The following is a 15,748-nucleotide window of genomic DNA, read 5'->3' as shown; positions in this document are numbered from 1 at the left end:
CTAGTTAGCAGAAATCTTGAGCTTGTAGATAATGAAATAAGCTTTTTAACTTCGTTTCTTTAAATCAACACACACACAAGCACTCATTACACAAGCATTAAAAAAATTTTCCTTGTTTCTAAAATATTTTTATACAGTAATCACAAAATTATAGGACTTAAGTAATATCAAAATACACACAGATGCATGGGGGATGGGGAGTGTTACATAAATATATACTACCAGCAAAGGAATATAACATTCCATTATTTGTTATCTTGTTCTGAAATGAGATTTACATTTATGAACTTGCATTCAACTGTTATTTCATACACTAGATTCTCTTTTATGCCCATCTGCATAAAAATTAAAAACTAAATTTGTAAGCGAGACAAACTAATGCAGCTATACATTTTTAGTATAAAAATTAAAATACTGCGAAACCCAAAAACTATTAAAAACTTCAAACTGCACTTTACATCATTACATCCTTAGTGTATTAGGCATGAGTAAATGTGCATGTAACAACTCAAATTTTTTGTATGTAGAATACATTAATCACTAATTACGTAATAAGTAACTAAGCGAACCACGCTGAAAGGACATCAGTAAAATAAAACTGAAGAGTATTGCAAAATAAAAATAATTAAAAAAAAAAAGATTATTTCGTAACAGAAAATATGCTATCAAATCTCTGGTACATCGAAGGTTTAGAAAAAGTGAGATATCCGGCATAATTTGTAATACTACGCTTAACAAACAATACTTTTGAACTGTTTGTTTACTACACCGAGAGAGTAAATACATTCAATACTGACATGAATTTATAAAAATTTTCCGTCTCAAAATTGTTTAAAAAACAATAATATCCGCAGTGATTCACGAAAACACATAAGCTCAGAATCTCCTTTTAATAAAGACTAAAATTTCAAAAGTATCATCCCATAACTATTTAAATGAGCAGAAAAATAAAACTGTATTAAATTTCACATTCTTGTTCAAAACCAAGTAAAAGACAAAATAATGAAATATACATTCTCTAAGAAAAGCTCACATACCATGTGATTCGAAAGAAAATGAAAAGATTTTTGAAACTTAACTAAAATTTCAACCGGCTAACTCGCCCGTTACTGACATTTGGATGCATGTAATTTAGCGAGAAAATGCGGCAAAACGGAAGATTATTTTTAAATAAGATATACATGTAGAATATTGCTTCAGTACTTACAATTATGACGTTTTATTATATCCAATACTTTTTTATCTTAATAACCACATGAAAAGGAGCTACAATGAAACAATCTCAAGCAGGTAGACAAGTTCGGCAAAATGGCCGATCAACCATGGTCGTCAAACAACTATGCCAGATTCTTCGCGGTTCGAGGCTTATTTTCAGATCTACTGTATTTTGTTCTTCAAGTAGCAAATATTTTGATTAAAAATTTTCATTCAATCAAAATTAAAATGAAATATTTAAATATGATATACACAGCAAAGTGATGTCATGGAGAGCATGTCTTAATATCTAACAAAAGAAGAAAAATAGAAATTATTAAATTAATATAAATTGTCATACGTAAAGCTGCCGGATTGACACGGAGCGGAGCGGACACGAAGGTCTTCAGATTTTCAGAGCGCCCAAATTACAAAGATGATTGACTGGATCCCACCAACGATTCTTTCAAACATGTCAAATGCCATAAAGTATAGCAAAAATCTGCCTTCAGCTACAAATGGCATTTAAATAGAAGTGTCCTAAGTTATGGACTAAGTCCTATACCACTTAGTCCATAATAGTCTATACCTCTGGTCACAATCTGTATTTGTCTTAGAAATCTGTTGAATAAATTGTTCGGAAAATGCACTATAGTGTTTTAGTTTAAAAAATGAAAATCAAGTTATTTTCCGCCCCCCATGTGCATGGGATTGACAGCTGTAACAGACGATTGAGTGGTCTAACATTTTCCCCTGAAGTTTATTTCTGTTTAGTATGTTTCGCTTCATGAAAATCGCGTGAATAAACACTGATTTGAATCATAGTTTCAAATGAGAAAGATAAGTAAAAGAGAAAAATAAATGTTGCGCAGAGATGATGACACGTTGTTACAATAGCAAATGGGAGAGGGTGTCAATGCCTGTTTTTTAAAATAAAGTCTGCTTTTTAAAATAAGCTATAGTATAATCGGCACATTTGCTATATTAATGTCGATGAACTGGGTTCATTTAAGCACAAACTTCATTTAGGGAGTTCCGTTCCGACTTTCCCTGCTTATGTGAAGAAAAAGTGGAATTGTGAAGAAGAGGATTTTCAAAGTTTCCTTTGAATTCTATATCATAAATATAGGCCTTGCAAGAGGCTTGTTGTTGGCAAGGCCTGTTTATCCCTTAGTCCCGGTGCAAAACACTGAGTACAAACAGTCATCATACTCATGATCCAAAATCATAAATCAGAATTAGCGATTCATATTAAATATGTGTCAGTGTCATAGAGAAAATTATGATCTGCCACTTGCTGTTCATTTAAATTTAGTATTAGAAAACAAAAGTTTGAAGATAAAAAGAATGTGCTCATGCAAGTGAGTAAACTGCTCGGTGTAAAAGATGATCCACTGTAAAATTGTTTTTAGTGATTATATTTTAAACTTCTTTTCTTCAATCAAAATATTTTTTATTATAATAAATATCATTAAACTAAAAATTTTTTTAACTAAATTTATACGATGTGCAAGTGTTTATCTCATAAAAAGAAAAAGTATTTTAAATACAGTTTCATAAAAATTTTAATCGTTTCAATTAAGCTTACGTAAAATGGCAATAATGTAGTTTTCTGTGTTTGTGTATTCTTCTGATATGCATGCTAAATTGTATATTATAGGAGTTTCTGTGGTGTTTTCACAAATATAATTTATATACTGCTCAACATGGTGAAATAATCTAATTTTAGTCATGATGAAAAGAGTTGGTTTATCGCGATTTAGCCCATTGGAAGTTAGTCGGAAAGTGCAGCAATGTTTACGATTAGAGGGCGTCAATGCAAATGGCGTCTCAACTGCTGAAGGCGGTAACTGTGTTGAAGTTAAGGTGATAAATGAATCAAAGGGAGATACATTAAATGACAGCAACTTAACTGGGAAATGCTGTAATGAAACTAGAAATAAAAGTAATATAATTAATACTATTAAGCGAAAGTGGAAAAAATCAAAGCGGAATAAACGTTGTGACGCCAGAAACAGGAGCGATTCTGTAACGAATGTGTGTCAGTGTCACAGCGAAAATTGTGATCTTCACACGTGCTGTTCTTTTAATTATAGGACTAGAAAACAAAAGCCTGGGGATAAAAGCAATGTATGGCCAATGCCGTCGTTAATCCTGAGATGCCAAAACCTTCAAGACCCCCAAAATGAAACCGATGATGTGGCAGAATTAATAACATCTGCCACTGATGATAACGACATATGTACTTGTTTCGGATCGTCGTCTAGGAAATCAAACTATGCAGAAGATGGAGCGTCTTGTTCAAAAATTATTCCTCGTACTTCGTGTAGTTTGTCTGACATATCCTGTGATGCTAATCCTGTTGCCTCTAGTCTTGCTCTCAAAGTTGAATCAGAAGGTGACGTTAGTAGATTTTCTCAAATCGATGTCGATTCTGTAAATAATGCAAATACATATGCAAGTACAATTTGTCCCGATAATGTTAAAACTAACGAATTAGATCCCGTTGCCTATAATGTATCTGCCTTACCTAGGGTTGGAAACCTCACCCAAGAACTATACAAGTTATCAAAATATGGCTGGTATTGGGGTCCTATCAATCGAAGTGAAGCAGAATCAAAATTGGTGGATCAACCAGATGGTGCATTTTTAGTTCGAGACAGTTCAGATGATCGTTACATCTTGAGTTTAAGTTTTCGTTCTTATGGTAAAACTCTACATACCAGAATTGAACATAGTAGTGGGTTATTTAGCTTTTACTCTCAACCTGAGCCTGAAGGTCATGCATCTATTGTAGAACTAATTCAGCAGTCAATGTGCTATTCCCAATCTGGTGTGTTCTGTTATTCACGAAGTCGCTCTCCAGGTTCTCCTTCTTTTCCTGTTCGTCTCACAAAACCAATTTCGAGGTTCACTCAGGTGCGATCCTTGCAATATTTATGTCGTTTTGTTATCAGACAGTATACCCGATATGATCATATTCAAAAACTTCCCTTGCCAGCGAGGATAAAAGGATATCTCGAAGAAGGGCATTATTAAATTATGTGATCGAAAACAATTTTCTGCCTAATAGTGGATTGTTATGATTTTTACTTAGATAACTCTTGTGGTTTTAATATGGTAGTTTATATTGTGCATTATTCTAATATGTTAAAAAGTCTTTAATAGAGATTTTGAAGTATTAAATAATACTGTGAAGAAAAGAAAAAATTAGTTTTTATTTTAAAATAAATAGGTAATATTCTTTGGTACTCAGAATTTATATTGAAAGCAAATTAAAAATTTTCTTTCCAAAAGTATGTATGACATATTATGGTGACATAGTTTTTATGATATAACAAAATAAGTAAGATAATTTATATATATGCTACTATATGATCTTTAAAATTTTAATGCATACAAATGAATTTCTATATTTAATGATTAGGCGGTCCAAGTGAAGAGAGACTTTTTTTAACCCTCACCCGGGTTCACTATCATTATCATATAATGCTAAAGCATGTGTATATGAAGCAGGATTTTTTAAGAAATAAAGTAGGGAAGCATAATTTTTATTATTAATTAATGCTAAATTCATTTTATATTGAAATGGTAATTGAATGTGGAATTTTGTTTTAATTTATATTTCTTATTGGCATACTACTTTTTCACATTCCCTTATTTTCGTAGAAAATTGCATTATTCTTTTAAATATTTGATGTTGAACTTTTTCTAATGATTGATCAGTCCATTCAGCCTTTTGACGAATTATTTTATCTTTAATTATTAGCATGACATATCTACAAAATCTTTCAGTTGTAATGAATAAAGAATAAAAAATCTATACAAATTTTCTAATAATAGTTTTCTAATTTCTGAAGTTATTTGGTTAAGAGCAAGGTGTAAAAGTTTACAATTGGGTGCCCCTTGTTTTTTGGCGATTCTTTTTTGACGCCAAGATCGGCGTCAGGAAGACATAATTTCAAGATGGCCGCTACACAAAACCAAAATAAGAAGTCAACGAATTGCATAAACTCTGTGTCCATGTACACATCGATCTGATTTCACTTAAAAAAAATCCCAGAATTGCACAAACTAGGCGTTGTGCACTGCTTTAAATTTGACCATGTACACATCAATCTATTTTTATTTAAAAAAATCAGGAGGCTAAAGCAAAGTTAAACTATCATGGTAACCAGAAATGAGATTTCATCGCCAAAATTTTACTAAAAATTGTTGCTAATTGAAGGGGCACCCAATTCTACACTAGAGCCAAGATCAAATATTTTTATATTATGTCTTAACAGTAAAAAACTCATTGAACTAAACCCCGACACAGCTAAAGAATGCCAAAGAAAAATGTTAAATAAAAATAGTTATCCCCCTCTTTTTTTTTTTATGATGAACTTGTTTCTTAAAGATAAAATGTATTTTAGGAAGCACTTCCGCAGAGAACCCGGTAAATGTAAACATCACCAACTTTGGTGATAATAGTTCAAACCTGGTAACTTACCGTATTCATTCTGTTCGCTTGTTTGAAGGTTGCAACCATTGCTTTTGCGTTCATTTTGTTGAATTATCACTGTCGTTGTTCGTATTTGGAGATTTATATTCTTCTCTTATTTATTATTATTTTTTCTGAATTTTTTAACAACGAATAGATAGAAATATTTTCGTATAATAAAGTTTTCGTCGATACATGCCGGTTCTCGGCTCCAATTTTTATGGCTTAAAATTTTAACAGCATACTATATTGTTAATATTTTTCTAACAATAACCTTTCAGAGGATGGCAGGTGTGACATAAATAGCTGATTAAATTGAAATAAAAAATATTGATTATCTAAGATGACAGAGTAGTTTGATGCATCCCCATGGTCATCAAAATTATAAAACTACTGCTGGTGTAAGGAATACAGTTCAAATAACTCTTGAAAAATAATAAAATGTATAAAGTTTTAGTTTTATTAACAATGCTAATGAAGAAAATTTGATTACTGTTGAAAGTTATTTGTATTGTGAAATATATTATGAAAAAGACAGGTTTATTTTCATATATCACGTTTAACCAGTTAGTTTTACATCTACATGCTGATTATCTGTGAATTTTTACTACCATATGCTTAATATATTGTTTTGTCTGCTAACTTGAATTTACATGCACTAAAATTCAGGTTTACGGCTCGGTTCATCGAGGATGAGCCGCGATCTTGGCGAGTAAAAATTGCAACGGCGCCAACGGGTTCTCTGCGGATGAAAACCCGTATTTTAAAATGTAAATTTCTTAGTGGATTGTATGCAAAAATACTTGACTGTGAAATCTAAAAATTTCAAATCACCTCTTATTTTTAAAAAATACTGTAGGCAGTACTACTAGCGGCCAAAGCCTATATGGATTATTCAAAATGATTTCGGTCATTTTATTTAAATGGTTATGGTTTTTATTATTAATCCTTTATTTACTGACACAGTTCATAATATATTGATTTTTTTTTTTGAGCCAGATTTTGTTATGGAAATATATATATATATATTCCCCCCTTCAAAGTCTTATTATTTGTATTCTTCAGTGAATAATTATTTCTTTTACAAAATGCATTACATGACTTTCTCACTCTGTGAAGTAATGTAAATCTGGCCCTAATTTGCTACAGACTAAAAATCATGCCAAGTGTCCAAAGTTTCTAGATGCCTGTTATTCATTTTCAAGAGTCTGTTCATTGATCTGCAGTTACTGTGAGCATGTGATTAGGCAACCAAAAGTAATATAAAATAAAGTGCCTCCTAATTATCAGAAATTGATATGTTTTCAGAAATACCTTTACTGATTGATGTAAATGCATCTTTAATCTCAATACTCTAAAGAAAATACAGCTTTACCTTTGAAGTTAGGCTAATTGTTAAATTTCAAATCTGTATGCTTCTTACTTTTATATGACTAGCTGTTTGCACGGCCAGCTGCCTTAAATAGTTATTAAAAAAGTATAATGATTTTAATGAATTCGTTAGTGTAATTTCATAAACATAATTCATGAATGCAATAATAAAACCAAAACTATAACTTTTTGGATTACACTAATTTAATCATTCATTCTAATCGAACGGTTCTAGACTTTAGATTTAATGAAGATTATAAAATAAGTTCTAGTGAATTCTGCAGCTCATTATACAACTTCTTTAGCATGACAATATCTTTTAATTCCACTTCCAAAAGACCTAAAATGAAAAAACAAGTTTAAAGCATTGTATTTTTCAGTACATAAAAGCACCTTATTGTTAAACACGGAATGTGAAATATTAGCTTATTTCTTTACCTCGGATGCGTTCAACTATATCATTTTTGATATGATGTATTTTTCAGTATATAAAGTACAAATTCTTTAATCCGGACTCATCGGAACTTCGGCAGTTCCAGATTTGGGGTTTTCCCGGATTATAGATCATCAATTTAAATCTGGTAAGATGGCATGCAGAAATTATACAAATAAAAATATAAAACCATAATTTATGAAATAAAGAGCAATTATGATCTAAAGGATACCAAACTTTAAAAAAAAAAAGTATAATATTTTTGTTTACTTTAAACATTTCTTTCAATGCATTACGCATAGTCGAAATTAGTAAATTGCAACCAGAAAACTATTTGTTGTGTATTCGTGATATTTATAGTGACGGGGAAATTGATTTAAATCATATTGGAGTACATCAAGATGAAACACTACATTTAGTAAAGAATTATAAGCCGAATAAAATAAAAACATCTGCCCTGAAGATGAGGATAGTGCTGACAGATCAACTTCCAGTTCATTGCCCCCTCCCCCATTCGCGCAGAGCAGCGTGAAATTGATAAACCGATTTCGGAATGGTTAGAGAAACATCACCTCTCTGTCGTGCCTTTATCCATTTTTTGCAGCAATTCCACTTTTTGTTTAATGGACATCGAAACGTGCAGAAAGTGTGTAGCTTTGAGGTCTGGATTATGGACATTCGGATTAAAGACTTTATACTGTATTGACAATACAGATATTAGTTCAGATTTCAGAAGTTTCATTTTATTTTTATTGAAGATTTGTAAATGATATGATAGTTATTCAGTAGCAGCCCTGATATATTGCACTTTTGTGCAGTTCTTCCTTCTATGTTACTTACATATTATGCAAACACCATGGCACAATTTGGCGATTTTTCACACATGAAAAAGTAGAAGTTATCAAGTTTTGTTGATGGTTTCTGTGCCTTCTTATTTTAGAAAGATTCCCAAACTATCAATGTTTATAGTAAGTTGGTAAACACTGAATATTTGAAAAGAAAATGTATATTAGTAATTTAAAATAAAAATTTTAATTATTAAATAAGGATTATGTGATACATTAAAAAATAAAATACTTGTATTGTTCTTCAAACTTATCTGTAATTTTTTTGCACTATTCTTACTCGAAATACACAGTGATTTATTTTCACTTGAAAAACATCTGAGAATTGTTGAGACTTGGCTTCTTGCAAACATCAGTTATATAGGAAATGCATTTTCTTGTTGTTCCCTTTAGAATGTTTCAGAAAAATTTTGTATTCCTGCAGAAATTTTATTGCAGTTTCTTCCATTGGCGACAGATTTCTAAAGTTAAGGCAAAAAGTATCATGATTTGTTTATAAAAACTTCTAAGTTGAAACTTAGAAGACAGGGGAGGGAGGAAAATTTTGGCATTACTTGACGGAAGGATTGATGGTTGCCAGGGCATATTCTGAAAATTTGGTGACCTCTATGAAGATAGTTGTGTTAATGCACAAGTATCCCTTCTACTTATGCAACTTACGTTTTTTTCTTTCTACCTATCTTACAAAACCAGGGCTTCAAAGCAGTTGTTCCATTATGCAAGTATTGCTACAAAAAGATACTTTTTTTACAAAATGCATAAATGAAAATTTAAGTTTTGAGGTGCAAATATTTGGATGGAGGACTGTGTTGAAAATTTGGTAGCTGTACATGTGTTGTCATTTTTCCACAATGCGAGGAACATTTATGTGTAAAGATAAAACATTCTCACTTAATTCAGTTGTTTCTAGTTAATGGTAGATTGGTTTATCCCCTTGATAAGTTGATTAATCTGTGATCAATGACAATGGCTACTTTTTCACACTTATAAATTTTTTACTTTTTATGTTGATATTTTTGTGTTTAAGAATTTTTCTTAAGGTAAAAGTATAGTTTAGAGTACCCCTTGGCAACTTTTCACGGTACATGGATACCGATTTTGTGCAATTCTTTGACTTGGGAAGCGGCGATTTTCGCGTCAAAAATCGCCGCTACACAAAGCCAAAATAACAAGACAAACAATTGCACAAACTCGTTATCCATGTACACATCAACTTATTTTCACTTAAAAAAAAATCGCCGAATTGCACAAAAATGACATTGCGCACTCCTTTGACTTTATCCGTGTACACGTCGACCTATTTTCACTTAAAAAAAAAAAAAAAAACTCGAATTGCACTAAAATGGCATTGCGCACTCTTTTAACATTATCCATGTACATGACGACATATTTTCACTTTAAAAAAAATCCCAGAATTGCACAAACTTGCATTGTGCACTCCCCTTTACTTTATCCATGTACACATCGATATATTTTCACTTAAAAAGTCAAAGGAGCACCAAATACTACAATATAGGCACACAAAAAATACATAATCTCAATAAAATACATTTTAAACCAAACAATAAAATAACATAAGAAAGGAAAAACATGTTATACATTTAAGCGCTACCAAAAGCAAATATTCACTTACCATGATTTTCGAATTCGCTTCGTACACCCAGAGCCACGTAAAAATCAAAATATAAATCATACTCAAATGACTTTTTTTAAACCAGGTACTCTTTCTGATCGAACGCTTCATATAGTGACCATCTGAACCTTTCTTCCTACAAATCCATCTAAACGGTTTTTATATTCGACTAGATGCATATCCTTCCTACATACAGGACACTTATAATGGCTACTAAGTAAACCTTCATTTACACACCAGTCTCTTTTCTCCTTTCGCTGCAAGTCGTACAGAAACTTCAAATTAATCTTACTACATTCGGCCAATCTACCGTCTAAAGAATCAAACCAACACACACCACAAAAACGCTTACAAAACATCCCATGATTCAAAAATTCCCAGAATCATGCACCCGATTATATCACAATAGGGTTTCCATAACATTCAACTGCTCAGGCTACCAAAAAAGCTGAATAAAAATGTTTAATAATTTATGGTTTTAATTGGAATTTCTGTCTCTTGGAGATGGTACATAAAAGTTTTTTAATTATAAATTATTGGTTATATATATTAAGATTCTTCATTTTTTAATAATAGATTTATTCAATACTTGTACATTAATGCAACGACATTGGCACTATTTGGTGGTTTTTTTACTCAAGAGAAAGAAGGATAACTGATAAATGCAAAAATTATTTATTATATACATATTATTATATGTATATATTACATTTTATTTAGGCATTTAATGCTATTATCAATCAGATCGCTTAGAATAAATTCAAAACAATTGTTTTGTTATGAAATTTTGCAATAAAATACTGCATTCATGCAAAATTTTTGCCATGGTTTAATTCCAGTCTAATCCCATTTGTTTAAGGTTAAAAAGGAAAAAAAATAAAAAACATTGGAATTTAAAATACAACAAAATGATTACTTATGAAATTAGCAATGTTAATTGTTAAAGACTGAAGAATTGTTATATGCTTGGTTAACAGAGTGTGGCAAAATCTACTAAATTGCTTTTGCTTATATGTTTATTCTTATTATGTTCATATAAAAACCTTTTATTAACAAAGATAAATCCATATGAGCTATTGCAAAGGTTTCATTAAATCTTTCCCTTTCCAGTCACTGAGAATGACATGTATGAATGCCATCCGACTTAACGAAATTGTATGGACTTGTCAACCAGGATCTGTTCTACATAAGAAGTTACTGCTAATATTAGACAACTTCTGTCATGCCAGATTTAAAAAAAAAAAAAAAAATACTGTTGCTGTCATTATTCCAGGAAGACTTACGTCACTTCTGTAGCCACTTTAGTGAATAAACCATTCAAATAGTATCTGCAAAAATTTGTAACGAGTGAATATCAGCAGGTCGCATAATTTTACTAAAACTTGAAAAAGCTCAGAAATCTTTTATTGAACAGATTTTCTCATGTATTTTGGGTACATGAACTTTGATTGATGAAGTAATTAACATTGAAGAGCTTTAAGAAAATGGGGTTATCTAATGGTTTTTGAAGATTGTTACATGTGGGAAGATGGATTGAATCGTGATGATGAAGCTGGAGCATAATATGCAGACAGTTTCAGCAGCATTGAATGGTGTGATGTTAAAGGAGTAAGAGTGGGTGAGATTTAAGATCAGGTAAATAAAAATGGAAGATATCTTACTAGATATTATGTTAATATTCTATACATTCTTAGAATGCGAGTTCCTTTCAAATAAATAAAAATTGATAGTTACCAGTACTTTATACACGAGTACTTTTAATGTGTTATATTCTTAACTATGACCACATCTACTGGAAATTAAATTATTCCCATAATTTTGTACGAAAAAAAATTAGTGGGAAAAAGGGAGAATATGGTAAATATTGTGATGTCATTTTATATGATTTATAATTTCAAACTACTCCATTTGGAACAAAATTTAATATATTTATGCATGAACTTGATTTTCGTCTGAATTCTTTCTGCTCTACTTGTAGCTTTATTCAAGGTTTTCTCAGTTATACATTATATTCTAATCACTTTTCAATCTCTTTTTTTCCTTCCCATCATTTATACTCTCCGTCTCCTTAGTACATTAGTTCCCAGTCAGTCTTTCTATAACTCACAACAATTTCATTAAGTTATTTTACAGGTATGACCTTTATATGGGCAAGAGATATTTGTTTACTTATTTTTATTGCTGATAATTTTAATTTTTTTGGGGGGATACAGTACAGCATGAAATAAATATATGTAAGATGTATCATTTACACCCTTTTTTGAAATTTCCTATGAGTTAATATTAAGTAGAAATGTAACATCAAAATCCTTAATTTTACAAATTAAAAAAAAAAAAAAATTCTGATTCAAAATCTTAAATATTTGCTATTTTTTCATGTGAATATTGGCAAATTCTCTTTATCTGAAATTTAAAGATTTATTGTTTTCTTTTGTGAAACATATAATCTTGATTTAAGCTATCCTTAGCCATTTCTGCAATGGGGCCAAATTCTAAATGATCTTCGCATGTGAACTATTTTCTTCATTTTTTGTTGTCATCCTGAAGCCAGATTTTTATCTACCATATATACTATGCTTCACTTTGGCCTTTTTTAGGATTATTATGAATATGTAATATGGCATAGTTACAATAATCCTCAAAGGTTCTAATTTGATATGAACCACTAGATAAGATTCCAGTTTGATTATGATTGTTAATACTAATTTGTTTCATTATTTTTAATCTACTTTATTTATATTAAATAAAGGGAAGAAGACAAACATATACTTCAAATATTATGCTGATTATATTTTGCATCCATTCATTATATATGTACTTTTTCTCTATAAATGAGATTATTATATTATTTATTTTCAAATATATATAGAAATTGATCAATATTATTTATAATTTATATATTGATCATATTAGCTGATCACATATTTTAATAATGACCCAGAATCAGTTTTACAAGTGTTTAGTTGAGACTGTAATTCTGAACATTTTTAAGTCGTGTTGCTGATATATACATTTTCATATTGCTGTCTTGTTTTAAAAACCATCTGTACCAAATATTATTACCTCAAACTACTGATGAAAATAATCATGCTGTGTACCAAAACATTTTCACATAAGTATCCACTTCCAAAATTTTGGAAACTGATGCCTTCACATTTATATAATTATTTTTCATATTTTAAATGAAATAACTTTAATTTATATAGCTTTTATTGGTAAAGGCATTAAAATAACTTAAATCGAAAGTATTTTGTGTTAAGCCTAATGCAAGTTTTATGTAACAAAGATTTATTCAATCAAATTTTTGTGTTTCACTCATATTTTTAAAACAATAGATTAGGAAGTTTATGCATAATGTATTAAAGTACATTATATCTTCATTTGATGCAAAATTTCAAATATCCCTGCATCATTTTGCAAAACTAGACTCTTACTGTTTGATGTCATATATTATAATTAATTATATATTTATTGCTCTAAACTATGTCAGTATTTATTAATATATAATAAATGCATATATCTGATGAATAAAGTATATTTGTAGTCTTATAAAATGTACTACAATAAGTTAATTTAGTAATAAATTTAAAAGTTTTACCTGCAAAGAAAAAATTTGAATTTTTCTTTGAAAGTAAATTTTTTCTTATATTTTATTAAAATTTTATGTAAATTTTTCTGCATGAATGTCTTATGTAAATAACCATAGAATGGATTTAGGAGTCCTGATGATAAACACATATTATGAATCACACTAAATCCATTTTCTAAAAGTGTATCCTGTTTTTACAAAATGCATGCATCAGTTCTTAATTTATTTAAGAAAGTTATAACGATAATATCTAATGACTACTGCTGTAGGCATTTATTAATCTGATAAAAGTTTTCATTTCCTGCATATTTAAAATATTTTTAATTATGAGATTTATTTGTGATTGATAATACATTTATTTCCCATTTTTGTTATAGGATTTCTGTAATAAACTAAACTTGCTCAAGTATATAAAATTTCATTAATATATATATATAATTCATTAATATATATATATATTTATATATATATATAAAGTGTATTTTAATTTTTATATGCTCTAATGATATAATTACTATATCATAGTGTCTATGCTGAAAATATGCAGCTGTGCCTAAAAAACTTTGTCCATGTACCATATTGTGCCTGGATAATCTTAATTTTGGAAAACATCATATTCACATAAGAAGTAATTCTCCATAGCAATATGTATGAATATATTTTATGCCCACAATTTGAAGTCAGAATTGAATCCTAACATTGAATTAAACTGATAGCCTTTTTTTACTCGTATTCTTTCAATTTATGTAGTTGTGCAATTTTTTCTTTGTGGGAGAGGTTTATTTAGAGTTAAAAACTGAAGCAGTGTTTTGATGGTGATATTGCACTTGGATAGTTACTATGAACATTGTTCAAAAATTATTCTTGCCAAATGTTAAAGCTATGCAAATGATTTGTAAATTAGTATTTATAAAGTGTGATTATAGGGAACTAATATAGGTTCTGTAATTATATCTGAAATAAAAATGTGAAAAAATTATATTGCATTTGCTTACTTTATTTTGAACTAGTGAAAGAAAATTACATAAAATAAATTAACTGTTTTGCATATTTCTATTAAACAAGTTATTCATGTAAAAATACAGAGATACAGTACTGGTGACTTTAGGTTATCTATATATTAACTGATACTATTTTGCTTCCTAAAGTAAAAATAAAGCTAGCAGTACCATTTGCAGAGTTGGCAACTCTCCTGATTAAGACAGGAGACACCCAATTTCAGATGGTACCCCCACCAATCTGATTTCCAACATATTTCTCCTGACCTTCTATTAAAATTTCTCCTGGTTTTTATGTAGCTTGGCTTAGTTATTTGCATCCAGGAAAATTGTTTTGGGCATATGAAAGTGACTAGTTTTTCTTTAGATTAAATGTAAAAGAAAACCAAAGTTACTTCATCAGTAAGATACATCTGCTCTGTGTCTGAAACGTTGTGTTCCAGTTCTTCATTGAGCATCAAGTGCCTCTGCAGGTCTGACATATATTAGCTGATAAGCACAAAGCAAGATCTAAGTTATTTCATTCGTCTTTGCCATTGAGTGCTGTGAATTTCACTGCTTTCGAGAAATAGTTTTAAAAATATGGATCCTTTGTCTTTTATGTCTACAAAATAGGTAGAATGCTCATGTAATTTTCAAAAAATGTGACTTTACTTCTATTACTTACTCAAGGAGATGTAATACATTTGTGATGCATATTATTTTTCTTTTCGATTTTGCATGGTGGAAGATTCAATGTTCTTAAACATACATGCAGACAAACACTCAGTTAATTTCTTCTTTAATCATCATCATCTTTAAATTTCTTTATATGAAGGTCAGATTTCAGTACCAAAAACAGATCATGATCATTTGAAACTGAATCTGGACTGTTAAGGGGGTAATAAAGCTCCTTGATCCTACATTACTGTATCTGAATTTCAATGATATGCTATTGTTTTTTAAATTCTAAAAGAAGTTGAGATACCCAGCTTGCAAACTGATCATGTGGATATGTTTATGTAGAATATGCAAAACAGTTATAGATAGATTCAGTCTTCCTGCTGTTTCTTTGACTTTTATTTATACTCAATATTTTCTAATGTTGATGATGCCTCTTTAAGAATGAAAAATTGCATTACCGATTGTTTCAATATAGAATGGGAAAGAGAAGAAACAGTATGCACATGATTTAAGCAGTGTTTTATATCTTTAGAATTAAC

The 15,748-nt window shown here is 29.9% G+C and overlaps 2 protein-coding genes across 5 annotated transcripts in view; one reads left to right on the top strand and one right to left on the bottom strand.

Moving 5' to 3' along the window:
* Window positions 1-1,344, bottom strand: part of CkIIalpha (casein kinase II subunit alpha) — a 117,902-nt gene extending 116,558 nt beyond the window's left edge. For 3 of the 4 annotated variants that reach the window (XM_085815084.1, XM_085815086.1, XM_085815087.1), the window contains exon 1: window positions 1,208-1,344. The gene's annotated coding sequence lies outside the window, so the exon portion shown is untranslated. The remainder of the gene's footprint in view (window positions 1-1,207) is intronic. The other variant, XM_085815085.1, reaches the window with a different exon arrangement.
* A 1,444-nt stretch (window positions 1,345-2,788) lies between these two features.
* LOC146997576 (uncharacterized) lies at window positions 2,789-14,527 on the top strand. The gene has a single exon (XM_085815083.1). It carries the CDS (start codon window positions 2,926-2,928, stop codon window positions 4,231-4,233), a length of 1,308 nt encoding a protein of 435 aa, XP_085671209.1. The 5' UTR covers window positions 2,789-2,925; the 3' UTR covers window positions 4,234-14,527.
* Window positions 14,528-15,748: the final 1,221 nt, after the last annotated feature.

The sequence above is a fragment of the Stegodyphus dumicola genome, chromosome 4, assembly GCF_044657685.1.
Source record: "Stegodyphus dumicola isolate Sdum_Otavi_A_Nest chromosome 4, ASM4465768v1".
Taxonomy (NCBI): domain Eukaryota; kingdom Metazoa; phylum Arthropoda; class Arachnida; order Araneae; family Eresidae; genus Stegodyphus; species Stegodyphus dumicola.
Note: the sequence above shows the minus strand (reverse complement) of the source record. Positions and strands in the feature narration are given on the sequence as shown.

Excerpts from the sequence above, each read along its gene's own strand:
- LOC146997576 (XM_085815083.1), top strand. The coding sequence starts at position 2,926 with ATGATGAAAAGAGTTGGTTTATCGCGATTTAGCCCATTGGAAGTTAGT.